The sequence below is a fragment of the Sphaerodactylus townsendi genome, linkage group LG17 (genome assembly GCF_021028975.2).
Source record: "Sphaerodactylus townsendi isolate TG3544 linkage group LG17, MPM_Stown_v2.3, whole genome shotgun sequence".
Taxonomy (NCBI): domain Eukaryota; kingdom Metazoa; phylum Chordata; class Lepidosauria; order Squamata; family Sphaerodactylidae; genus Sphaerodactylus; species Sphaerodactylus townsendi.
The window spans coordinates 6395904-6422411 of record NC_059441.1 but is presented as its reverse complement, the minus strand read 5'-3'; the positions used below and the strand labels follow the sequence as shown (position 1 = coordinate 6422411).

Genomic DNA, 26508 nt, shown 5'->3' with positions numbered 1-26508 from the left:
GACTGAGAGAGCAATTGTGTCTCCACTGGAACCAGCGGTGATACTGACTGGGCAGATCGGCAAATGTCAACCTTGTGCAGATTTATACCGGTGCGCTAAAACCATCCAATGGGATGCTCCTTTGACTTTAACTCACCAAGAGACCCGGCATGTGCCACTTCCTAGTGAAGAATTCAGAACCACCAGCATTTGCCAACAGAATCTGTATGGACTATTAATCAACTTGTCAAAGATTGCAAGCCTCTCTGCCATAGAATCTTCCAGCCTACTCTGCCTGTAGGCAACCCTTCCTTCTCACGGGAAGAATGTACAGTTTCCATGAACATTACTATGACCTCATGAAACATGTGTTTAGTAGAAGAATCATGGACTCCATTTGGCTGTGTGGACTTCAACATACCGGGTTGTATTAAAACCAGACTTCAATTTCGAACCAGGTTGTTTTCAAGAGAGACACCGTGTTACTGACTGTTAGTATCCATCTTGTCAGAGCGGATTGCAGAACTCACAGAGAATTTTCACCCATCTCGCCAATGAGTGAAAGCCCTCAGCCGCTGTTACTTTACCCATGCCTGCAGTTCACACTGTAAAATGAAGCAAGCCGAGGCAGACAGGAGGGTCTGCAGGAAGCAGCGTGACACACACCCCCCCTTCATAAGCACTGCGCAGAAGGAAAGAGGCAATCCAGCAGGCAGCCGTGGACCTGCCTGAGTAGCCTCCTGTCATTTCACGTGTGCCACAATGGAGTCCAGGCATCAGAAACAGGTTTCAGGCACAAGTCCTGGCTCATACATATGAGAACAGTATGACATCAGCTCATTCTTTATGACTATTTAAGTGAGGGATCGTGATTTAGGGCTACAGCCTCTGCTTAGCATGGTTCGATTCCTGCCATCTCCAGTGAAAATGGTCAGGGAATAGGAAAAACCTTTCCGTGAAAACCTGGACAGCCCAGGAGGTCTATGATTCAGAGCAGCTCCCAAGTCAGGATTTCACCCTGAAGACTGCGGAGTTTGAATTATCCACCCCTGCACCTGTCAACAGCCCTTTCACAGGTTCCCGTTCCTCACTAATCGCCTCGAACAATCTCAAAAAGCCCCTCCACAGAGAAGGGGAAGGGCGCGTTTCAGCTTCATAGAACAGATGGCCCGAAATGACCAGTAGGGTCAGCCGTGGAAATCTTTTGGGAGACCTTGTTTACATCAGCTGCTTTTCAAGTTCCCACCCTTGAGGTACCTTCGATCAGCTGAAAACTTCCTAGAAAGAAATAGAGCATCATAGTATAGATTGCATTGGAGTAGGAACATCTGCGGCTCTCCTAGATAAATTCACAGGAACTACAATTCCCATCAGCCCCTAGCAGCATGGCCAATTGACAGAGGCTGATGGGAACTGCTGGTTCCACAGACATCTGGAGAGCACCGAGGTCTCTGACTCCAATTGACAGAGCACGATGGGAACTGTAGTTCCTGGTATCTGGAGCGATTCTATTCTCTTCCACAGGTCCCACCTGAGGGCCCAAGCTGGGGAGTTTTTCCGGAATGATCAGTTTCTGCTATCAAGGGCAACGACAGAGCGAGAGCCACCCCAGGTTCGCGGGTGGACTCCATTCCTGGGAGGCAGGCGAGCGGAGGGTCACGGCCTCGGTGGAAGCAGAAGAGCTGCCCCGGGGGCGGGGCCGGGGGCGGGGCCGGGAGCCCTGGGCAGGGGCAGCAGGGAGGGGCCTCAGGCACGGCTCGCCAGCGCAGGTGGTAAAGCACGTGGCCCGGATGACCCCACCTCCAAATGCCCCTTCGCGCACAGCAAGAGGTCTGCGCGCTGAGACCGTCGTTGCCGGGAGGGCGGCCCCAGCCCCGCCCCGCCCCGCCCCGGGCGCCAGTGGGGGAGGGGATCCTCTCCGGGGGATCGGAGCGCCAGAGCGCGCAGCCCCCGCCCGCCCGCGGCAGGGAAAGAGGCTCTGCCGCCTCCGCTCACGGAGGGGGTCTGCAGGAGGCCCTGCCAGGTAGTCCGCTGCCGGGGCGGGGCGGCCCTCCTCCTCCTCCTCCTCCTCCTCCTCCGCCCGTCGTCTCTGCGCGGGACCCGGGCCGGCGGGGCTCGTTGGGGAGGCGGCGGCCTGACGCCCCTCCCGGCCTTGTACCGAGGGCTCCGGCGGGCCCCCCGCCCCGCCCCACCGAGAGAGAGAGGGAGAGAGAGAGAAGGGCGGGGGTGGCCGGGCTCCCCCTCGCCGCCTGCTTCTTCGGCCTGACCCCAGGCACGCTGTCTTCCGCGGGAGGGGGCGGCGGCGGCCCAGAGAGGACCCACCCGGGCCCCCCCCACCCCCACCCCACCCCCCCCGATGCGCCCGGCCGAAGTGGCGCCGCCCGCCCGCTCCCGCCCCGCCCCTCCCCTCCCGCGGGACTCACAGCCGTAGTGGGGCCGGGCGGGGCCGTCGGTTTCCTCGAGGGCCGACATGGCGGGCGCGGCGGCGGCGGCGGCGGCGGCGTCTGCGAGGCGAGGCCGGGGACCCACCAGCCACACCGAGGCAGGGCGCGGAGCGGAGAGGAAGGGCGCGGCCGGGCAGGGAGTGGCGGCGAGGGGGCGGGGCCCCGGCCGAGGACGCCCCGCCCCGCGTCTCCGCCTCCTCCTCCCCCTCCCGCCCTCCCTCCGAAGGCGCGCCCGTGAGGCGTCGGCCGCTGTGCGCATGCTCGGGCGCGGGGGGGGGGGCAGGGCCTCCCGGCGTGCCCCGCGCCACGACGCGCCGCCGGTCCTTCCCGTGGTACCGCGCGCGGGGCCGGGCCGGGCCGGGATGATCCACGAGCTGCTGCTGGCGCTGCGCGGCTTCCCCGGAGGCCTCTTCGGCGGCGGCGGCGGCGGCGGCGGCAACCTGCAGGTGGCGCCCTGGAGGCGGGAGGGCGGCGGAGGAGGAGGAGGCCCCGCCCACCCCCGGCCCCGCCCTCCTGACGCCCTCTCGCCCCCCTCCCGCTCAGGTGTGCCCCCCGGAGCATCTGCCCTTCCTGCACCCCAGCGAGAGCGGCCTCCTGTCCCGCGTCTGCCGCCTGGGCGCCCTCTACGTCCGCTTCGGAGACTTCATCGAGCACTTCGCCGCCGAGCACGTCCCGCCGCAGCCCCCGCCGCCCGCCCAGCAGCAGCAGCCGCAGCAGCAGCCGCAGGTGGCGCCCACCCACCCCCCACCTGGACGGAGCGCGCGTCACGCGGGGAGACCCCCCCCACGGGCCCTCTTCTCAGGGGGGGCGTCCTCTGCCCACCGGCGCCCCCGGCAGGCTGCGGAAGGGAGGCAGCTGGTTCCCGGGCCCCCTCCCCTTCACGCGCGGGCACGCAGGAGACCTGGTGCTGGCTACTACAGGCGGAGCCCAGGGCAAGGGCTCACCTGCGGGAGTCTTAAACTCTGCCCACCCAGACCTGGGCCCAGCCTTGAACTGCGGCCCCCGCCAGTGGAGTTCAGGGGCTGGGCACAGTCCGTGGGGTGGGGTGGGCTCTGGGCTGCCTCGCACCCCTCACTCAAGCTTCCCCACTTGGGTCACGCTCGTACCTCCCTAGATATGCGTTTGCTTGAAGAAGCCACCTGCTGTTCTGCTTTCAGGATTCCCACTTGACCCAGCAAGGAATCTACCTGCGCGCCTTCTGCACCGGTCTCGATGCCGTCCTGCAGCCCTACCGGCAAGCTCTCCTGGACTTGGAGCAAGAGGTGAGGAGGAGCGTCAGCCCACCTGTTCGACAGACTCGGGGGCCATGAGCACTTGTGGGGCAGGGTGGGGTGGGGCCGCTCTTGGCTTGGCCTCACCCCCACCTGGCTTCCAGCCTACCATTCATGTGGACACCAAGTCACAGTGTTCAGCATGAGGGTGCCTGGCTGGCCTCCTGGCTGCCATAAAGAGCAGCTGATGACGGACTCCTTGGTGGCTCAAGTGTCTGGCTGGCTGGCCAGTTTGGGGAAGGGATGCCTTCGGGGCTGAGCTTTGCCCGTCAAACCCTTTGTTGTCAGAGCTGCAGGGAGAGGAGACTCAGCACTGATGAGGGGATCAGCGGGCCAGGGGGGAACAGAGCAGGCTGCCAGATTAGACAGTGATAAGATCGGCATGATGTGACTTATTCCTAAGAAAGCTGAGAAAGGGTTTAGCTGTCATGCCCTGTCTCTCCGAGTGTTTACAGATAGGTTCCTCAATAAACCATTTTAAAATATCTACTGGAATTGACTGTTGAGGTTGACCATCTGATAATTTTTGAATCATCATTTTTCCCTCACCTAAACTAGGTTCGCCTTTTTTCAGTCCACCACATCTCCCTTGTTCTTTTAGTGGTGGTCATGAAATGACTCATGAAAGCTTATGAACTGCAAAATTTCACTGATCAGATTCCATTCTGCTGCTGCAAGTTGGCCAGAGTTACCCACTTGAAAATATGCTGCCTAAGTTACAAATGATGCGTTTTGTTTTTAAGATTACCAAAGTCTAGACTTGATAGGAAAATGCAGCATATGTTTTAATTGTGCCAATTTTTCCACTGTATTCCCCAACCACAATGGCTTTAGAATTTCTGGAAATTTTATATTTGTCACAGGAAGTCTTATTCTTGTCTCCCTTTCCTCTTTGTTGTTGGCAGTTTTTGGCCGATCCTCACCTGACCATTTCACATGTGAACTATTCCTTGGACCAGGTATGTTCTGCCTGCTTGTGGGGTACAGGCTTCCACTGGGGGACAGATAACCTCTTTCCACACCTACATGGACAGAGTGCATTGAAGAGCTGGTGATAATTGAGAGCCTTGAATGGAGCCTGCTTTTCTTGGGGCAAACGCCAAAACCTCCCATTTCTTGGGCTGACATCCTACAGGTTGTAGGGATGGCCCGGGGAGGGGGGGGGTAGCGAAACTCCACCAGTTGCTTCATTCCCTGACCAGTGGTGCCCATTCTCCACATCCATTGTAATTAGCCATTTTTCTTCTGATTTTGCAGTTCCAGCTCCTTTTTCCTTCGTTGATGGTTGTGGTGGATCAGGTCAGGACCCAGAAGGTACCACTTGATGGAGACACAATCATTTAGCATCCTCACTAGTTCAGACTTCCCGTTTTCGCAGATTCTTGCCTTGCTTCCTCAGGTAGCAGAATCCTTCAAATAACTGAGACGACGCTTGTCCTTTTCAGCTCATCAGAATAAAAAAACAGGAAGTGGGAAAAATAAAAGAACTGCTTAGATGTTTGTTAGGTGTTTAAGACAAATTCAGCTGCTTCCAAGTTGGCCCAAGGGGAGGTCTGAGGACTGCCTGAAGCCCACCTGATAGAATTGGACCATGCAGAACTTCCGAGTTGTGCCTGGACAAGAAACGTTTCTAGAGACCTAGTGTGGTATAGCGGTTAAGAGCAGTGGACTCTGATCTGGTGAACCAGGCTCGATTCCCCACTCCTGCACATGAAGCCAGTTCTCCCAGAATTCTCTCAGCCCCGCCCACCTGGCAAGGTGCTTGCTGTGGGGTGAGGAAGGGATTGTGATTGTGAGCCACTCGGAGACCCCTGAAGGCAGAGAAAAGCAGGGGAATCAAAACCAGTTCTTGTGTGTCTTTTTTCAGATTCATGGCTGTCAAATCCTGGAGGTCGTCCACCAGCATAGCCGTGGTGGTTTGCCACCTGTGCAGAGCGCCTTAGAACAGTAAGAGGCTTCTGCTGGGGTCGGCCTGAGCAGGGGCAGGCCTAGATTTGAGAAGAATACTAAATATCTTGTGCCAGGAATCTCTCTCTCAGCAAATGACGCTGCTCCTTGGCTCTCTGGGGAGTTCCCTCACCCTGCTCCTCTTAGTACACTGTTGCTGCAGCACTTGGGTGATGTGGGACTGCCCAGCGAGTGTGGAGATGTAGCCAGGGTAGTTCCTGTATCTCCTGCAGCCTCTTCCTCCCTGCCGTCTCTGTTCCAGGGTGCTAGCAATGTGTCATGCTGTCCTGTACAAACAGCTCTCGGCCTGGATGCTGCATGGGCTACTCCTGGACCAGCATGAGGAGTTCTTCATCAAGCAAGGTCCTTCTTCAGGGATTGTCCCTTCTCAGCCTGAAGAGGAAGAGGAAGATCTGGGCATTGGAGGGCTGACGGGGAAACAACTACGAGAGCTGCAGGATATGGTGAGATGTGGCATACGTTCTCTCAGATCTCTCCATGACATCAGCTTGGAAATCTTACCGCTTGGCCCTCTTGTGCGGGAGTCCTGAGAGGCCCAGTTCAAGACCCGTGTTGAGCTCCAAAGATATAGGGTGAGAACAGCTGCCATGCAGCGTAACTGAACCAAAAGGTGGTCCAGAAAACACTGGGCACTGACTGCAAGGTGGCATGTTAATTTATAGGGCAATTTGGCTCTCTGGTAATGTTACCGGGGATCGGGCGGTATATAAATTGAAAAAATAAATAAATAAATAAATAAATAAATAAGAGAGCTACTCTTCCCAGGAGAAAGGCAGCTCAAGAAGTGGACACTTTGGCTTAATGACTGAAGCCTGGGGAGTGTCCAGAAATGATTAGATTTTAGGGCAAGCTGATTGAATCACAACTCTGCGGCTGTTCTGGTTCAAATGGTGGTGGTCTTTCCCAGTTAGGAAAAAGGAGGATAGGACTAGTGTGTTGAAGAAAAACTGAAAGGAAACCTTGATGATATCAGTTAACATCTCCTCGGTTGGACTGGAGACAGCCGCAGTGCAGTCCTGAGGCAAGAGCTGGTTTCTCTGGCAGAAGCTCTGGCCTTCCTGATTACTTAAATGTCAGGTTGACCGTTAATGCATTTCAATGACCGACGGGGAGATTTGCTCAGGCAGATTCTTCCCTACTGGTGCCTTTGAGCCATCACAGGAGATGGCATCCACCTTTGGCCTGTGCTGCTAGGACATCCTACGGGGCCCTCATCCTAAAAACGGGTGGTGGGGGCCCTCCCCATTCCACATCCGGTCTGGCTGGAAACGAGAGTGCCATTCGGGACTTTTGAAAAAGCTGCTTGACTTTGTGTTTGTTGTGTGGCTGCTCTTCCATCCTTGTGTCTCTTTCTGCACCCTGCATTTCGACCAATTCTTGTGTTGGCAGCGCTTGATTGAAGAAGAAAACATGCTGGCCCCTTCGCCAAAGCAGTTCTCCCTGCGGATAGAAATGCTGCCCTCCTACATCCCTGTGCGCGTTGCTGAGAAAATCCTATTTGTGGGAGAGTCTATCCAGATGTTTGAGAGCCAGAATATGAGCCTGACCAAAAAAGGTAAGGAACGTCAGCTCGTTTAGCTCAGGCCCCTTCCGCACGTGCAGAATAATTCACTTTCAGTCCACTTGCACAATCGTTTGCAAGTGGATGTTGCTATTTTGAACAGTAAAATCCCGCAGCAAAGTGCATTATTGAAAGTGCATTATTCTGCATGTGCAGAAGGGGCCTCAGCGGGTCAGGCAACGGGCGGGTGCCAGAATGCTGGGCTCCCTTGCGGAGCAGCATTTATAATCAGGCCCAGTTGTGAGTGACAGTCCTGCATTTGGATGGCCTAGTGGAGTTGGAGACTACTGTCCTGTTGGCTGTGGACCCCTCAGTGCCAGCAGGAAGTAGCGGAGTAGAGATCAGGCACGTGGGCCGAGGTGGGTGCTCACCAGGCTCCAGCACATCGCAAGAGGCCCATTTTCATCTCTGGCTCCTCAGAGTGTGTCCATCCATCCCAAGGAGGTGTCCTCAGCATGTCAGCGCTTTCCTGCAGCTAAAGGGCTAGGGTTAGCTCAAGGCCTGGCCATGCTGTCAAGAGCTGAACCGCTCCTCACCTGGGTGGTAGTTGCCACGCGCGAATTTAACAGTGCCCACCCTGCTCCCTGCCCAGGAGGGGAGGAGTCTCTCCCGCTATTCCTCAGGAACTCGTGGTTGCTCAGTCATCAGTGTTCAGGAGAGGCAGTATTTTAAAACAAGTCACAGTAGGATTGTGTGGTAAGACTAGAGGGGGGGCCGGTGGACTGTGGTAGACAGCAAAAGGCCCAGGTAATAGATCAGCAAAACACCAAAGCCAGCAAGCTTCGCTCCTTAACCCCAGTTCTCATTTGGAGGTATTTCCACAAGACACTGCTTTTTGCCCTGTCCTTGTTGGGCAAGGGTAGGTCCACTGTTCCCATTTTAACTTCTTTGGATACTTAAAACCTCTCAGGTGTCCCATTGTGCAACCACAAGTGCCTGAGACTTCTGGCAGAACTTTTTTCCCCTTTGATCCACCTCACAAGTCCCAGCTCCATCTGTGATCTCCCCCCCCCCCCCACTATTATGGTATTCAGAAACAAATGCAGCTCCATCTGTGATGCCCCCCCCCCCCCACTAATTGTATTAAGGTATTCAGAAACAAATGCAGGAATTCAGCGAAGGTTCACCAGGGTGGGACAGAACCCCTTGATTATTTCTGACATTTTGCGTGAGCTGCTGTTCTTAGTGGAACCATCAGTGGGACTCGTCTGGTGTCCTCCAAAAGACCCTGCTGAGTAAGCTAGAACGGTGTGTTCTTTGCCTAGAATAGTGTGGGTCTCCCTTCTTTTCCATGGACATGAAGGACATGAGGCCCAGGATGGTGGGTAAAGTGTTGGCCGAGCATCTGGGAAATCCAGGCTCGAACCCTCCCTCTGCTGCGGAGGCTTGCTGGGCAACCGTGGGCCTTTCGCGGCCACTCTGCCTCAACCACGGCAAGTATTGGAATGAGAGACCTCCCAAGAATGCCAGGAGCAGGAGATGGGGGCAGGCTGTGGCAAACCACCCCTGAAAGCCTCTTGCCTTGAAAACCCTGCAGGGTCTTGGCCGTAAGTCAGCTTATGACTGGATGGCAAAAGAGGGCCTCCTGCCCCATGAAGCACACGAAGGAGAGCTCCTGAGCAGACTGCCCTTTCCTTGTGCCTCAGGGTCCATCTTGAAGAACCAGGAGGACACCTTCGCTGCAGAGTTGCATCGCCTCAAGCAGCAGTCTGTCTTCAACCTGGTGGACTTTGAATCTGTGGTGGACTGGATCCGGAGCACTGTGGCCGAGGTCAGCACAACAGAAGAGGAGCCCTGCGGAGCAGTCTGCTCGGCCATCTCGTCCAGCATCTGTTTTCCCGCGGTAGACATGGCAGGCCAGCAAACAAGCCTAGAGGCTAAAACATGACCTCTGGTGCTGCCTCCCAGCGTGCGGCCTCTAAACACTGCGGTTCCCTTCACGCACAGGGGCCAGTAGCCACTGACAGACAGGCCTTTCATGAACTTGACTCCGGCCATCTTAAAGCCACTGCTCAGTTCACAGGCAGTGGATCCCACTCAGTAGTTACTCACTAGGTAAAGAAGGATCTCCTCTTCTCCATTCTATGTGTCCATCAGTTTCATTGGGTGCCCCATTCTGTAATGGCAGGTCTCTCTTTTTTTTTTTTGGGGGGGGGGGGGGGGCTCACAACAACACAACTGAGGGAAGGTGGCCACTGAGGGTGTAGTAGGCTCATGCAGCGAAGGCAGTCGGATGAAAACTGTGTACACAGAGAGTGTGCGGAGGGGGGGGGGTGCCAGGTTGCCTGTTTTCAGGCTGGGTAATGGCTGGAGTTTGGGGGGGGGTGCCTGGGGAGGGAGGGTCCCTCGGGGGGGGGTGTAATGCCAGAGTCGCCGTGCTAAGCAACACCAGGGAAACTGGTTCTGGGGGGTCTCCAGGCCCCACCTGGGGTTGGCAACCAGAGGGTTGTGCCACAGTTCCCTGGTGGAGCATCTGCGTTGGGTGTCGAAGGTCCCAAGTTCAAATCAGGGCAGGTGGGAGATTGAGGCAAGAGACCCTGGAGATTTGCTCCCAGTCGGAAGAGACACGACTGACATCAAAGTGGGGTCGTATTTGAAGCCTGCTGCCACCCCTGAAAGTTTCCACTGTGCCAGGAGTGTTGTTGGTCTCTCAGGCACTGCCGGACTCTTGTTCTTTCCTACGAATACTGACCTTGACAGGCCAGTGGGCCGACTCGGGGTATGTGTGTCGCCTCTTGTGGAGAAGAGGTGGCTGCACCTCTCAGCTGTTAGGGGGGTTCTTGGCTTGGGATATTGACGGGCTGCCCTCTCTTCCTTCCTAGCACTTGTGGAAGCTGATGGTAGAAGAATCAGATCTCATAGGACAGCTGAAGGTAAATGCCGAGTTCCTCCTTGAGCTGCCAAATCGCCTTCTCCTGGGTTCCGGAGAGCTGGCTCCTGCTGGCAGAGTGAGTCTCAGTTGGAAACCGTGATGCCTTCGCTGTTGCTTGCTTTCTTTTCAGGTTATTAAAGATTTTTATCTCTTGGGCAGAGGGGAGCTGTTTCAGGCTTTCATTGATGCGGCGCAGCACATGCTGAAGACACCTCCCAGTGCTGTGACTGAGCATGGCAAGTATCAGGGGATTCTTCCCAGGGAGGGGGCTTCGGGGGGTCTGTTTTTGCTGTGGGGTGTCTCCATTCAGCCAGGGATGGCCGGGGACTTCCCTTCTCTGGGTTTCTCTTGGTGTGTGGAGGCCAATCCTCTGCTTTCCATGGAGAGCCTGCCTCACGCAGGTGGAGAGGGGATATCCGTCTCACCTCAGTGAGGCGTCGCTGATGTGATGCTGCCTCAAAAGGGGGCGGGGACAGGAGCCGTTGGCATCTGTGCCAGCTGACGGGGCCCGTTCTTGCCTTTGTCTCAGATGTCAACGTGGCGTTCCAGCAGTCGGCCCACAAAGTGTTATTGGACGATGACAACCTCCTTCCTCTCCTTCACCTGACCATCCATTACCATGCGAAGGAGCACAGAGGTGGGTGTGGCCGGCACGGTCGTGTGCAATTGTGCAAATCCCCCTGGCCCTTCTGGCGAAGGATCAGTCCTCCTCCACTTGCAGGACTGGCGTTCAGACCCTAGACCCCCGTCTTGCTCGATGGAGAGGGGCAAGCAGACCTTTCCCCAGCTATAAAACAGGGAGGTGGTGAACTGCCCACCAGGTGGTTGTGCTACAGAATGAGGGGGATTCTGTGAGTTCTTCTTCAGCTGAGGCAGGAGAAAATTCCGTATCCGTTGGGCCCAGCATCCTGTGTGTAGACAGATGCCAACCATTGCCCCAGGTTCAGCATTCCCTGCTGTTGCTTCCCAGCCCTGGCGTGCAGAGGTTTGCTGCCTCTGGATTTGGAGGTTCCCCTGACTCCCCACAGCTGGCAGCGATGCGTGGGCCCTTCCTTCTCTGTGAATCTGTCTGACTCTCTTCTAAAACCACCTATACTCATGGCCACCCTAGCAGTGAAAGGAACTCCACCCTTTAATTAGAGAGCCAGTGTGGTGTGATGGTGAGAGCAGGAGGACTCTAATCTGGATTGGGTTCCCCACTCCTTCATGTGAGCAGCAGTCTTATCTGGTGAACCAGATTGGTTTCCCCACTCCTACATTCCTGCTGGGTGACCTTGGGCTAGTCAGAACTCTCTCAGCCCTACCTGTTGGGGGAGAGGAAGGGAAATGAATTTGTAAGGAGAAAAAAGCAAGGTATAAATCCAAACTCTTATTCTACCACTATTACTTCTTCTACTTTCTGGGTTTTAAAAAAAACTTACTTCCTGCTGTATGTCCTGAACCTGTTGCTCATCAACTTCTAGTGTTATGGGAGGGAGAAAACGTTTTCTCATTTGTTTTTCCAGCCCAGATGCAGTTTTATAAAGTTCTATCATGCACCCCACCCCACCCCCGCTTGTGACTCATCTTTTTCTAAAACAAAAAAAATCTCTTGTCATATGAAGGTGCTCAAACTTCGCTCCCATCTTGAATTCTCTTTTCGGCACTTTTCCCAACTCTGTCATAGCCCTTTTGAGATACAGAAAGTGGAACTCTGCCCAGCAGGCCACACGAGGCCCTGCCACGGGACCGTCCAGTGGCATTGTATGTTCAGTCTCTTTCCCACTAATCATGAACCTGCTGCCACACACTAAGTTCATGGAGCTCCCCACCACAACGGCCAGCTGGTTCTCTCTAGCTGAGAACCCATCAGCATCTATTTAAAGTTGTCCAGCGTGCACCATTGTACACTTAGCACCATTGTGCCTCATTTGCCCCATTGCTGCGCAGAGTCCATGTTTGCTGCAGTTTGTTCCTGCTTTAGAAAGGAAGCGACTCCTCCATGCAGGAGTCATCTTTCTTAAGCTGTCTCTCCCTTCTGAAGAAGGGAACAGTCCCAAAGAACATAGAATACCCTTCTGTCTCTCCTTCATCAATTCTGACAGTTGCCCCGGGGGGGGGGGGGGGGTCTCTGTTAACGGAACTTGTCTCCAGTGTTCACCTGGGCTTCCGTTTCAGATGTTGCTCAAGGTCGTGAAACCCCTTCTCGAGAATTGTCTCCCCACGAATCCCCCACCTCTGGCTGGGCTGCACTAGGGCTCCACTACAAAGTACAGTGGCCTCTGCACATCCTCTTCACACCGGCTGTCCTGGAAAAGTGAGTGCCAGGCTTCTCCTGGGCATCTGTTAGGCGGCCGTGGCGCTTAGTGGTTGGTTGGGAAGAACTGCTTTGTGTGATGTATCTTTCCCAAGTCCAGGTGCTCTGGGAAGAGGGGAGGCTCCCCCTGCTTGCTGCAGGGCCTGTGGCTTCGGCCGAGGCTCCTTGCCCAGGGCTTGGTCCAGCTGTGACCCGCACTTTTCTTCAGATACAACGTTGTGTTCAAGTACCTTCTAAGTGTGCGGCGAGTCCAGGCTGAGCTGCAGCACTGTTGGGCTCTTCAGATGCAGTGCAAGAGCCTGGAATCCAGCCGATCTGGCGCCATCAAGTGGCGGATGCGGCATCACATGACGTTCCTTGTGGACAATCTGCAGTATTACTTGCAGGTGAGGGTTCCGGGCATCTCCTCCTTCCTTTGGGAGGGTTGGCAGGGGTGGTTTTGGCGAGGCCCTGATCCAGAACTGCTGCTGCTCCTGTTCCTGCGGGCAGACGTCTCTTTTCCCCCCTCCTGAGATGCCCTGGCAGAGATGGCCTTATTTTTCCTTTTCTTTCTCTGGCCTTCCTGCTCCCAGGTGGATGTCCTGGAGTCTCAGTTTGCACAGCTCCTGCAGCAGATCAATTCCACCCGTGACTTTGAGAGCATTCGGCTGGCGCACGACCACTTCCTGAGCAACCTCCTGGCCCAGTCCTTCATCCTGCTGAAACCAGTGAGCGCCTCTTAGCCCCACGAGGCTCATGCAGCTCCAGTGCTGGAGCCAATAGATGTGCAAGAGTTGGTGGAACCAGCGTTACGTGAACACACGCTGCGTGTGAAGGGGCCACTGTCGCCCCGAGGGCACGGGACGGTTATGCATCTTAAGCGATTTCTCCAGTGCCTCCCTAGTCATTAGCATAAATGGGGGAATCACTAAAATCCATTGCTAATTCACTTAGCACCAGGAGTAGCCCCGCGAGGGAGGTTTCCCCCCAGTGCCGTGTGTGTATGCTCTTGTTGGCTATTCAGTGGGAGCAGCAGCAGCTGAGCCGAAATGCCGCCGTGGTCGTTTCCCAAAGCATTACCCCAGAGGCATGTGGGGCCATTTTGGAATTTACTCCAGACTGGCTTGCTGCTTGGCTAGCTCTTCATGAGCATCAAAATGGTTCCCTTGGCCAAGACTGAGGGAGATGAATTAAACTGAATTAGCAGTTGACGTCCCAGGATGTTCATAGGGCGAGATGTGGAGCCCCAGACGGACAGAGCTGAGGCTGCTGCGTGGCCAGGGGGCCCACAGGTGTGCCCCTCACACACTTGTGCTTCTTTGCAGGCTTTCCACTGCCTGAATGAGATCCTGGATCTCTGCCACAGCTTCTGCTCCTTGGTGAGCCAGAACCTCGGGCCGCTGGATGAGCGAGGGGCCGCTCAGCTGAGCATCCTGGCCAAGGTACACCCACTCCTCCTCTTCTTGTTGTGCCTGGGATTTGCAGGGGGTGGGAGACCGGGCATCCCTACGGTACCCTCTGGAGGCTGAGCAGGGGCCTCTTTGCCTGTGATTGTAATGGAGCCTTCCCTTGGGCAGGATGTTCAGAAGAGCATCACTGTCACTCCTCTGCATGTGAGGAGAGGGGACACTTACAAGCCACTCCTGCTCCAGACTAAATGACGGGGGCAGTCAAAGGGAAGCCTGAGCATGGCCCTGTGTCGTCCTCTCCCCCTGGGGTAGGGCAGTTCAGTAGCATGAGAGAAGCTGCGTGTCTCCCTCCAGTGTGGCCAGTGAAGCCACGGAGGCTGTTTGTTCCTGACTGTTCCAAGCTGATGAACTCTCTCGATTCTGAAGAATGACTGACGGAGGGGAAGCCTCTCTCCTTCGGGGTGACCCCCCTCCCCAGGACCTTCGGCATGGCTTGTGTCGGTCTGCCGTGGGGCAGTGCAGAGTGGTTTTCTGCTCGTTCTGAGGGGTTTCAACAGCTATGCCCCCGTAGCCTCTTTTTCACAGGCTTCAGAGCTCACGCCTTCCACGGCAGCACTGTGACTCTCCAGGCCCCACACATCAAGCCGAGCGCACGCTGGGTCTGATCTTTAGTGTGGAGGACGGTGTTCATCTGATCTCGATGGACACAGTGCCGTGATCAGACCACTTCACCCTGAAGGCCTGTCTGGCATTCCCAGTCTACGGAGCCTACATGGCTGAGATATTCACCCCGGCCTGCGTTTGAGGCATCAGTGGCTGCTTCGTAGCTGGCCTCCGTACCCCCGTCTTCTTTTTCTTTCCTCTGCTGCTTTTAATTGCAGCAGGTATTTTACCTGACTGTTTTTTAATTGTTGGCTGCCCTGAGCCTGACAATAGTCAAAAAGGGGCGGGTGCTTGTACAACAGAGGCAATCGCTTCAAACTGGGCTTCATCTAAGGAAACCTTTCAGGATTGTTGGACCTTGTCCAGAGGTGGTATCCCACCCCCCACCCGCCGATGGAGAGAGGGAGAATAATCTCCACCACTTCGGTTTACTACCCAGTCCATTTCTGAGCTAGAAAAGTATTTTATCCCACAAGCAAGGACCCCCCATTTTCAAATAATCCTCACCCTAGACCTACACAGGGACATTGTTGGCTGGGGAAAGTGCAGGCGAGGGCAACCAAGTGGAGAATTCACTGCCCGTGGGAACAGCCATGTCTGCTTGCATTGGGGACTTTTCCTGGAGAACCAGTGCATTAGTTGTTACTACTAGCCAGGCTGACTGAAGGCCAGGGCCAGGGCTTCAGTGCCCTGTGCCTGACTAGGTGAACTGGTGGTGTGATACAGGAGGGCTGTTCTTGTGGTGGAGACGAGAGAAAGGGCCGGTGTGTGTTTGTCTTGCAGGGTTTCAGCAGCCAGTCTTCACTTCTGTTCAAGATCCTCTCCAGTGTTCACAACCACCAGATCAACTCTGACTTGGCTCAGCTGCTGCTGCGCTTGGATTACAACAAGTATTACACTCAAGCTGGAGGCACCTTGGGCAGGTACAGTTGGGCCAAGGGGCTGTTTGGGGACTGCCAGGCATACCTCTCGCGTGCAGCAGGCGGGGGGGGGGGGGGGCACAAGGGTGCAGGGCAAGAGGTAGAGGCCTCATTTCAGTCCCTTGCCCTCCTCTAGGACCTCTCTGCGCAGTCTGGCTGCTCTCTGTCCCCCAAAAAACTCCTTGGAAGGTTCATCCGGGGTCCCGGGCTGCCGTGATCCATTGCACAGCATTGGACCAAGGCACAGAAGGCAGCGAGATGCCTAAATAGCGCATCAAAACCAGGCCCGTTCCCTCTGGGCACCTACCATGCCGGCCTTCAAGATTAGGGTAGCCTGGCTGTGCCAGGAAGACCCCAGGCCTTGTCTTGAGATGGAAGTGCTTGTGCGGGAACAGGCAGCTCACTTCCCCACCTCTGAATGGGGGGATTTGCTTGAAGTATGTGATACAGCTGGCTGTTCCCGAGAGCGGTCCTCCTGTGTGCCTGCCGTGGGAAGATGGGCGTATGGGCTAAGGTGTGCTTTCCCCCTGTACCCAACCCTGCCTCTTCCTCCGCAGCGTCGGGCTGGACTGAACCCACCTCAGCTGGAGCCAGGATTAGTCTCTGCCCGAGCAAAGTGTAAGGATGCAAGAGCGCCAGCAGGACCCGTGGGGGCAGCCACCCAGCACCAAGGCCCCACCCCCCTTCTTTAACCACCAGGAAAGTTAACAAGCTTCAATAAAGAGTGCTGGCTCCGCTTTCCTTGTCTGGGAGTTTCTTCAGGAGGAGGAGGGCGGGGCTCTTCTGCACTCCAGCAACTGGCAAAGCTGCCTGGCTGCAGAACTGGTCAAAGGCGGTTTTCTCTGCCCACCACCACCAAGCGTCCGTCTGCAATGAACCAGGGCCGCTTCTCTACTCCTCTTATAGGCTGCACAAAGCAGGATTGTCTGGTAGGAGCACCTGAGAAGGGCAAGAGAACAGGTTTCCAGCCAGCCTCTGTGACGGCCTGCCCACAGCCCTGGCAGATTCAGACAGCATCCCTCAGCCTGGGTTCTGCACCCTGCGGCAGAAAGTCCCTCTCTGAGCCTAGAAAAAGCTTGCTTCGTTCATTCTTCCTCTGCCTTGAAAGAGGAGTGTTGCTGAGCTGTGGCCCTATTAGTGCCCCACCCCCGACTGGTAGCAAGTGCAGAGGCACAAGGGGCATGTCCGGTGGGTTCATGAAAAGGGCACGGAGGAGGCGACAGACTCGGTCAGAGCAGTGAGAAGGCATGGGCGTGACAGAAGTACACACACACACACCGGCCACTTTTAACTCATCCACAGCCAACCTAAGAAAACAAATGAGCTCGAGTTGATTTGGAAGGCGCTCTTCTTGGGTGCCAAGGACAGCAGAATAACAGCATTCCATTAACACAACAAAAAAATTGAGCATTTATTTTCATAAAAAGTTAACTATAGCACATCAGGCGCAAGTCAACTGACAGATACAAGAAGGCTGCATCAGGTGCCGCCTACGCCCAGCGGCAAGGCTGCTTCAGGAGGGCCCAGCAAATACTGCGGGTGCTTGAAGCCCACGGTCTCCCCCACGACAAGGCATTGGATGACCCACTCCTGGCTGACCACGGGCAGCTGCAAGGCTTCAGAACATTTCAAGATGGCTGCTGGGCAGGAACTGTCCGTCACGACCACATCAAAGACACCCAAACCCACATCTGCCGGGGGGAAAAGAACAACTGCCTGGAGGCGGTGAAACCACTGGGCTCTCCCTGCCTGGCGTCTGCCTGCAGCAGCCGGCCCCATAACCCCCAGAGGCAGATCCCAGAGAGGACAAGCTGCTTTCGCTGCCCCCCCACCCCATGCCTGGCTCCAGGTTGCCTCTGAAGAGGATTCCTGGAGGAGGGGGTGGGGGGGTCTCCTTTCCCTGCTCAGCAGCCTTCGGGCACTTTAAACCCCCCACCACCACCACCCCATGCTTCCACTGCCACCCTCAGCCACCCTCCCTGAAGGGGGAACTAGGCCCAGAGCCGGATTAGGGCCACCCATCCCCCAACCAGTCTGTCCTTCCTCTGCACGAAGGGCCACATTCCTTTTTTGCCGTTATTTGTGAACCGTTTCTGCTCCACCTGTGCTGCTGCAGACAGACTGTTTGCATGAGTGAGGTTATAGAAAAAGTCTTGAGCTCTGAAACGTTTTTGTTCGTTTCTGTGTTCCCACACGCCCTGCAGTGACTGTGCAGAAAGACATTCTGGTAACACGCTCCCCCGTCCCACTTGAATTCGCTGTTCCCTCTGGCCGTCGGATGCCAACTCACCTGTCCTGGAGGAGGTTCTTCCCCTCTTTTAGGCACACAGAGGAGGATCTGGGCACCTTGGGATGTTAGACAATAGGAGGGGGGGGGTTGTGATATTGTATAGCAAGGGAATTACTTTTATCAGTATTTTGTTCTGGGAGGGTAAACAAAAGTCAGTCCTTGGTTGTGTTGCTGGCTCCTTTTAATATTTTGAAGAGTAGCCCCTTTCTCCAAGTCAGTTCATCAGTATCACTGCCTGCCTATGAAAGTCAGCGTCTGCACCGCAATTCCTTTTCACTCTTAATAATCGAGATCTCTGTCCCAAGGAACAGAGTGAAGCAAATTTTGAAGGGATCAATCTGCAAGCATCTGAAGAACAACTTCGTGATCCGAGGAAGTCAGCACATGTATGACTATCTGCCACTAGGCCAGAAGTCGTGGGTGTGCCCTCGCTGCAATGAGCTCCTGGCATACAAGGAACGTGTCCGTTCTCTTGAAGCCAAGGTGGCAGACCTGGAGAAGCTGAGAGAGGCAGAGAGGGCAACAAACAAGGCTTTCAGGGACCCAGCAGCCGGGTCCCACTCCCAAGGTGACATCTCTTCAGATGGCATGGAGAATGAGAGTCTGGGTGACCAGAGGTTGCCAGTCTGTGGTGGGGAAGGATGTCTCCCCTTAGATGGGACCCCTTCACTTAGTTGGTGGTCAGATATCCCTCTCGCACTCGAGGATACCCCTGGCGAAGGGGAGGTGGGGGGCTCCTTGTAGGCTGGGTTTGATTCGATCATCCCAGGAATATAGAAGTTGGGTTTGTGACAGGCGTTGATGACCCGCGATGGTGACTTGCCTGCACCTGGTGCGAAGGTTCGCTGCGATGTGCCACGCTACGTCTAGAATAGGCTGTTAGGCGACAGTGCTGGGGTGGAGTCAGCAGTTGTGGTCCCACATTAGGTACCAATGACATTAGGAGAAATGCAGCCGAGGAGGTTCTGGAAGCTAGCTAAATTTAGGCTGCTAGGAAAAAAAGGTTAAAATCCAGGACCCCCAAGCAAGGTGGCATTCTCCTCTGAAAATGCTACCTGTTCCGACGCCAAGAGGGCGAAGCTAGGCAAAGCCGGAGATACAGGGTCTCAATGCGTGGATGAGAGAAGGTGGTGGCAAAGGCAAGAGGGTTTCAGATTTGTCCAGGAACTGGGGAGCAGCACCTTTTGGGAGTAAGGCGAGGGCCTGTACCACCAAAGGAATGGGGCTTCATCTTAACCAAAGAGGGAACCAGGCTGCTGGCTCTGACACATTAAAAGGTGGCAGAACAGCTTTTAGAAAACTGATCCTTGGGAAAGCCGACAGGAGCTGGGAGGTGACTTCGGGTTCGGAGGCTACAGAGTCCATAGGGGATGCAGACAGAGAAGGAGGTTTTTTTAAATCCAACCACATACAAGTGAAGAGCTTACAGCAATGTGATAACTGATAAGTATTCTGTCTACAAAAGGCTAGGAAGGGCAAAAACACACATAGAAAATCCCAGGTTAGGGACAGAGACAGAGTATACAAGTGTCTCTGTATGCTAATGAAAGTAAGAAACATTCGACCTAAAATGGGGAGCTGGAGGAGATTACAGAGTTTTGAAGTGAGGACATTGATATAGTGGGCACTCACAGAGACATGAGGTGGAATGAGGAGAACCAGTGGGATGCTGGTTATCCCAGGTTACAGAGCTCTCTACAGGAAAGGATAGGACAGGGCGTGATAGGGGGTGGAGGTGGCCCTCTACATCAAAGAGAGCATGAGTGTCACATAAGAAAAATAGACAATGCAGCTGGGGGGAGCTGATTCCCCTACAGAAGCTACTGTGGATATCAATACCAGGGGGGTGAAGCATGGTTTAACATTAGGAATATATTATCGTCCCCTGACCAAAGCGCACAAGAGGATTCTGAGATGGAAAAGAAATTAGAGAGGCCAACTAAAAAGCAAAATATGCATCGTGGTAATGTGAAGGCTGATTTTAACTATCCCCATATAAACTGGAGAAAAATGCAATGTTCAGGTCATAGTAAGGAGAGAACATTCCTGGATATATGCTAAATGACTGTGGCTTAGAGCAGATGGTGGTTTGTAGAACCAACCAGGGGGGGAGATGTGATCCTAGATCTAATTCTATGTGGGACCCATTGGGACCTGAATGCTTGGGAAGTCAGTGCTTGTTGTTGAGCCGATAGGGAACAGCGACCACAAATAACTGTCAGATTCAAGTATCTCTGCATGCTTTGAACAAGTGACAACTACTAATGTAGTTACATTTGCCTTCAGAAAGGGAAATTTCTCAAAGATGAGGGATAGTGCTTGGGAAGCTGAAAGGAGGAAAATCAAGAGAGTCAAAAAATGTCCAAGATGCTTGGAGGCAAGCTATTATTTAAAAGAAAACTACAGTCACACAAAGCTCAGCTGGAATGTGTTCACTTAGAGGTTAGGAAAGGCAGCTTCCAGTCCAAAAGAAAGCCACCATGGTTAACAAAGGGGCGCTTGAGGGAAATTATTAGGAAAAAAAAAGATGTCTTTTTAGAAAAATGGAAGTCCAACTTAACTGATAAAAGGAATACCAGAGAGAACACAAATGGTGGCAAAAGAGAAGCCAGAGTTAGCTGTAAGGGAGGCAAAAAAAAGGATTATGATGGGGAACACATGGCTGTGAACATCAAAACCAGCAGTAACAAACAAGTTCTTCAAGTACATCAAAAGCTTAGGGAAGAGCCAAAGCAAAGGGGAAAGCTGGTAGGCCCGTTAGATGACAAAAGGAACAAAGGGTTGTGCTAAAAAGATGACAGGAGATTGCAGAAAAGCTGAATGAATTCTTTGCATCTGGTTCTTCACCCAAAGAGGAGGTGAGGAAAATTCCTGCACCTGAACCAAGCTTCTTAGGAGGCGAATCCGAGGAACTAACAAAGATAGTGGTAGACAAGGAAAGGAGAGAGAGTTCCTGGCAGCCATTGATAAACTAAATGTTACCCAAATCCCTGGCCCCAGATTGCATTCACCAATTCAAGAGTTCTTAAAGAGCTCAAGCATGAAATTGCTGATCTTCTCTCACCCTTTAATATGCAACTTATCCTTGGAAATCAGGCTCCATCCCTGAAGACTGGAAAGATGTGCTAATGTCACACCAATCTTTAAGAAAGCGATCTAGGGGGGACTCCGGGAAATTACAGCAGGCCAGTCAGTTTGACATCTGTTCCTGGTAAATTAGTAAGAATCTGTCATTAAAGATAAAAGAATTATAAAACATGTGAAGAAGAAGCAAGACCTGCTGAGAAAGGAGTCAGCATGGCTTTGCAGAGAGCAAATCCTGTCTTACAAAACTTACTAGAGTTCTTTGAGGGATGTAAACAGGCATGATGGAGAGAGGGGGAACCAGTGGACATTGTCTACTTGGATTTCCAAAAGGCTTTTGACAAAGTTCCTCACCAGAGACTATTGAGAAAACTCAGCAATGAGAAGGAATAAGAGGGAAGTCCTCCTATGGATTAAAAAACTGGTTGAGAAACAGGAAGCAAAGAGTGGGTGTAAATGGGAAATTCTCACAAATGGAGAGATGTAGGGAGTGGTGTCCCCAAAGGATCCGTATTAGGACCAGTGCTCTTTAACCTATTCATAAAATGACCTGGAAGTAGGGGTGTCAGGTAAGCGTGGTGGCCAAGTTTGCAGATGATACCAAATTATGTGGTAGGGTGGTGAGAACCACAAAAGGAGTTGGGCGAGGAGCTCCAAGCGGACCTTGATAGAATTAGGTGAGTGGGCTAAGAAATGGCAAATGCAGTTCAATGTAGCAAAATGCAAAGTGATGCACATAGGGGCAAAAAATCCAAACTTCACATACACGCTACAGGGGTCAGTGCTATCAGTCACAGACCAGGAAAGGGATTTGGGCGTCTTAGTTGATAGTTCCATAGGAATGTCAACTCAATGTATGGCAGCTGTGAAAAAGGCAAACTCTATGCTGGGGATAATTAGGAAAGGAATTGATAATAAAACTGCAAAGATTGTCATGCCCTTATATAAAGCCGTGGTGCGACCGCACTTGGAGTACTGTGTTCAGTTCTGGTCGCCACATCTCAAAAAGGATATTGAAGAGATAGAAAAAGTGCAGAGAAGGGCGACGAGGATGATTGAGGGACTGCAGCACCTTCCTTATGAGGAAAGGCTGCAGCGTTTGGGACTCTTTAGTTTGGAGAGGAGACGTCTGAGGGGGGATATGATTGAAGTCTATAAAATTATGCATGGGGTAGAAAATGTTGACAGAGAGAAATTTTTCTCTCTTTCTCACAATACTAGAACCAGGGGGCAGTCATTGAAAATGCTGGGGGGAAGAATTAGAACTAATAAAAGGAAACACTTCTTCACGCAACGTGTGATTGGTGTTTGGAATATGCTGCCACAGGAGGTGGTGATGGCCACTAACCTGGATAGCTTTAAAAGGGGCTTGGACAGATTTATGGAGGAGAAGTCGATTTATGGCTACCAATCTTGATCCTCTTTGATCTGAGATTGCAAATGCCTTAACAGTCCAGGTGCTCGGGAGCAACAGCCACAGAAGGCCATTGCTTTCACATCCTACATGTGAACTCCCAAAGGCACCTGGTGGGCCACTGCGAGTAGCAGAGAGCTGGACTAGATGGACTCTGGTCTGATCCAGCTGGCTTGTTCTTATGTTCTTATGTTCTCACAGATGTGTCCCCAACAGGTCCTCCCTTGTTTCCTTTTATAATCGTGTGATGAGCTCACTGGATCCAGGGAACGCTGCTGCTGCTGCTGCTGATGTTGTTCACCTGGATCTCAGTGAAGCCTTTGACAGGGTTCCCCGTGATGTCCTGATGAGCAAACCAGAGAATGGTGGCCTGGCCTCTAGGACAGGGAACTGGTTGGAGAATCGCACTCAAAGAGCAGGCTGTCGACGGCTTTCGTGGGAATGGAAGGGGGAGCCATGCAGAGCACCGGCACTTTCCAGTATTTTTTATAAATGCTCTGAATGAGGGTGTAGAGGGACTATTTATTAAATTTGAAGATGATACCAAATTGAGAGGAGCAGCAAACACTCCAGAAGATGTAGAATTCAGCGAGATCTGAACCCACTGGAAAAGTGTCAGATGTGATCATGATGCAATTTAACAAGGATAAGGGTCACATTCTACAGCTGGGTAACAAAAATTAGGAACACGAATACCGGATAGGGGGATGAAGTACTGCATAGCAGTGTGTGTGAACAAGATCCTGGGGTACAGGTGGACAGTAAGTTAAATATGAACAGCTGGTGAGATGAAGTGACACAAAAGGCCAAAGCGGCCTTCGGGTGCATCAACAGAGGCGTAACATCCAAACCACAAGACGTCATAGTTCCGCTGGGCGCTGCATTGGTCAGGAGTCACCTGGAGTCCTGTGTGCGCTTCTGGAGGCCTCACTTCAAAAAGGACAGACAGAACAGAGCAGGTGCAGAGGGGAGCAATGAGGGGTCAGGGACCTGGAGGCCCAGCCCAGCCCTACAGTTTGAAACTGCGTTTTGTTGTGCTGTTTGGATGAAAGAATGGATTCCTATTGAGAAACAGAAGACCGACATAAAAGGATATGCCTTGAAATTTGGACGGCGTGCCTGTTTGATATAATAAAGTTAATAAAGATTTTAACAACCATTATATCAGGAGCCCCATTCTAAGGGTGTGGAATAAATTCAAACTTGAACTTTGTAAAAAAAAAAAAAACCAAGGCAGCTATCACCACAAGAAGCATTTTTGAAAAGAGATGGATTGTTTATCGCAATATCTTAGATTGCTCACAAAGGGAATGTAAAATGAAAACTAGAGAACAATTACAAGCAAAGGGTATTTGTGATGGGTTTTGTTATGCACAACTACATGAAAGATTCAAACAGTGAGATTTAAGAACTATATGGTTTTGATGACACCAAGACAGAATCTGTAATGGAATTATCTACAAATGTACAAACTTTTGCTGAGATTGGAAACAGAAGAAGAGCAGGTGACAGAATGCAGAATAAAATGGGCTGCCAACTTTGGGTGTAATATCCAATTTGAGCCATGGGAAAATATGTGGTCCAAGGGGTTTGAATACACACGAATCTCTACTTTGACAGAGACCTTTTCTAACAAGATGTACCATTGGTATATAACACCAAAAAAATGGCAAAGATGTATAAAAATGTGCCAAATAAGTGCTGGAACTGTCATCATCAAAAAGGGACTTTATCATTTATGGTGGACTTTATGTTTTTAAAGAGCAAGTGGTAATATTTTCTTTTTAGTGTCAGTACAGTGCAGATGAAACTGGGACGTGTGCAGGCGGCGTTTACTTGTTTAAGGTTGTTTAAGTAATAACATTTTAAGGCAGAAAAAGGATGCAGAACTGGGAGACCAGTAGGGGGAAGTGGAGAATTGGCTTCTCTGGTAAATCCTCCATCCACTTGTCCTTCCCAGTAGTCTGAAGCACAGGCTGGTTTTCTTTCGTTGTGTTTTGGGTTTTCTGTTTCTTTGTTTTGTTTTAGCCTAGTCAATTTTGAGCTTGTGGCTGAAGCAGTGACTGGCTCAGGGGTGGAGGTGGCCAATGCCCCCGTCTGACACCGCTCCTTGGAGAAAGTCATGGCAGTGTCCGTGGGCCTCCCCTCCGCATTTTGTCCCAGCAAGGTTGAGGATGACTGGGAGTTTGGGCTTCTGACCCTGGGTCTGCCCCGTACTGGCTCTCTCGTTTGCCTGCCAGTGGATGGAGAGGTGTTCCCAGCAGCAGCACAGACAGCAGTAGCAGAATTCACCCAGACAGGTGAATTCTGCAAGGAAGGAAACGGCTGATGGGTCAAAAGGGCAGCACAGGACAATGCCCTCCGTGCCCAGGCGAACAGCAAAGCCCACCCCGTCGCGGCCTGAGAGACGTCCCACAGCCGCCTGCCTGTTTCGCCTACCTTCGCTCCATGTGTCAGACTGATGCTTCTTAACAGAACCTGCTCCCCCAATCATAAGAACTTCAGCCCAGAGTTCCAGGAAGTCCTGCAGATCGTTCGATACAAGAAGTACCTTCAGTTTATGGAACAGGTTCTCTCGGGGGTGCCTAGGAAAAATGGGGACTCTGCTGCTGTTAAGTAGTTTGAGTCACTACCCTATGCTACCGTGTTTCCTCAGCACACCTTCCCTCCTCCTCTTCCACAGGAGAAATGCCTTTGCTCACGGCAGTCCAAATCTACTAGCTGCTTTGTGGCAAGAAGGCCAGTTGCTTGCCCTGTAGTCTCAACCAAGGCACTTACCACTCCAGCAGTCTCTGCTCCAGCAGACTATAGCCAGCTGGCAACAGGTAATTGCGGTAGTTCTGGAGCTGGTTGGCATGGCAACTGTCATGGACCCAGAGGTGAGAAACACAGGGGATCCCTTGTGCAAGGCACAAGAAGTACTTCCGGGTGCGGCAGTGCTGATCCGCGATCAGGAAACACTGGTGGGCTGCACGGCACTGCAAAAGCAGAGAGAGAGAGAGAAGGGAGTGCCAGGTGGCTTTCGAGCAAAGGCTCTTAAACCTCAAAAAGGGCTCTTGTATGTCAACAACCAGAGCAGCACACATTAACCCTTTCACAAAGTGCTTTTCCCCAGACAGATACAACAATGCTACCCAAAGTCCTTTATCCAGCCACAAAGCTACTAGCGAAAGACCCGTGTGTCAGTTAGAAGTGGAGGATTGAGCAGGGGACTTACTGAGGATCTGGCAGTTCTGAAGAGAGATGGTCTAAAAAAACGCTTCCACGATTCAGGCGCCCACCCCCACCCCCCACCCCAGGAGCTTCTACATAAACTGGCTCATCCACTTTTGACTAGAACCCCTCCCCACACACAAAGAACACAACCACACACTTTTTCACAAGGAATTCTGGGCTCGTGGAATTTGTTATTATGCAAGAAACCAGCATCACCGACAACCAGCAACTCCTCAGAAAGAACTCAAGCGCCCCATTTTCTACACTGGAGCTCCCACTTCACTTGAGATGTGAAGGCCTGAAAAAACTCAGGGATGAATGCCCCCCCCCCCCCCCCCCCCGCAACTTTCCAAACATGCTGAAAGCGCCTCCAGTTATAATTCTATACTGACATAATTTTGTCTGTTTACTATATAATGTGCTTTTTATCTTGTCCCACTTCTCAGGGGGCAAAAATTATGGTCCATGTGTCATGCTAGCACAGGGTACAACAGTTGGCAACCACTCCTCGAATGCTGAGGAGTACACTTGCAGTTTTTGCTGTAGGAAATAGATTTAATATTAGTTTTAATTTCCATGAATTTGCCAGCTAGTACAATTTTATATACTAATTAAACTATGAAAGATGCCTTTACATTCTTAAACCAGCAAGTAGTTTAGGTTTAACAGGAAAGAAAATATTGCCTATATTCCTATCCCTCCCACAACATTTCACATTCTAGCACAGCAACAAAACAGCTGGGGTAAAAGGTTGCCAGCCACAAAATGACGGCTACGGCTGAAAGTCAGCAGGTGTTATGAAGCCCAGGGGCACCCCATTGGGAACCCTTGTTTATGCTTTGCATCAGGTGAGGCAAGCAGTAAGGGACAGTTTACGCAGCATGTGCAGGCCCAGGTGAGAAGGGTCCACGTCACGCTCTCAGGCCTCCTGATCCTTGAAAGGGAACGTGTACACAGGAAGATCAGAGTTCTGACCTGGCTGTCATTGAAGTCCTCAAGAATGAAACCGCCTCCAGTTTGCAGCTGTAGCTCAATGTAGTGTTTGTTGAAAGGAGCTGTCTCTGAGAATTCTGGAAGAGAGCAGAAAGCCCCGGCACTTGGTTGACACGCTGAACTTTTCTAGACAGGGCTGCTGCTCCTGC

General features: G+C 52.6%; 3 protein-coding genes across 11 annotated transcripts in view; 1 reads left to right on the top strand and 2 right to left on the bottom strand.

Annotated features, from left to right (window-relative positions):
- The window catches only part of IQGAP1 (IQ motif containing GTPase activating protein 1), a 71812-nt gene extending 69228 nt beyond the window's left edge, over window positions 1–2584 (bottom strand). The window contains exon 1 of the mRNA XM_048481726.1: window positions 2403–2584. Coding sequence (XP_048337683.1) covers window positions 2403–2451 — 49 coding nt within the window. The 5' untranslated portion in view covers window positions 2452–2584. The remainder of the gene's footprint in view (window positions 1–2402) is intronic.
- Window positions 1755–16099, top strand: TUBGCP4 (tubulin gamma complex associated protein 4). 7 transcript variants are annotated; one of them, XM_048481731.1, is made up of 18 exons: window positions 1755–1809; window positions 2967–3142; window positions 3581–3685; window positions 4600–4653; window positions 4952–5008; window positions 5562–5641; window positions 5904–6105; window positions 7052–7217; window positions 8870–8994; window positions 10046–10096; window positions 10226–10331; window positions 10625–10732; window positions 12253–12391; window positions 12600–12777; window positions 12964–13098; window positions 13696–13812; window positions 15226–15365; window positions 15920–16099. In XM_048481731.1, the coding sequence occupies exons 1-18, from the start codon at window positions 1770–1772 to the stop codon at window positions 15933–15935; spliced, it is 1995 nt and encodes a 664-aa protein (XP_048337688.1). In that variant the 5' UTR covers window positions 1755–1769; the 3' UTR covers window positions 15936–16099. The 7 variants fall into 7 exon arrangements, with proteins under 7 accessions (XP_048337688.1, XP_048337689.1, XP_048337692.1 ...); XM_048481732.1 differs by having other exon boundaries at window positions 1771–1809; window positions 2967–3149; XM_048481735.1 differs by lacking the exon at window positions 1755–1809 and adding an exon at window positions 1862–2002.
- A 649-nt stretch (window positions 16100–16748) lies between these two features.
- The window catches only part of TP53BP1 (tumor protein p53 binding protein 1), a 38656-nt gene continuing 28896 nt past the window's right edge, over window positions 16749–26508 (bottom strand). For all 3 annotated transcript variants that reach the window (XM_048481728.1, XM_048481730.1, XM_048481729.1), the window contains exons 20-23: window positions 26342–26436; window positions 24929–25128; window positions 24590–24735; window positions 16749–17053 (exon numbers count right to left, since the gene is read on the bottom strand). In XM_048481728.1, the coding sequence (XP_048337685.1) occupies window positions 16842–17053; window positions 24590–24735; window positions 24929–25128; window positions 26342–26436 (653 nt within the window). In that variant the 3' untranslated portion in view covers window positions 16749–16841. The remainder of the gene's footprint in view (window positions 17054–24589; window positions 24736–24928; window positions 25129–26341; window positions 26437–26508) is intronic.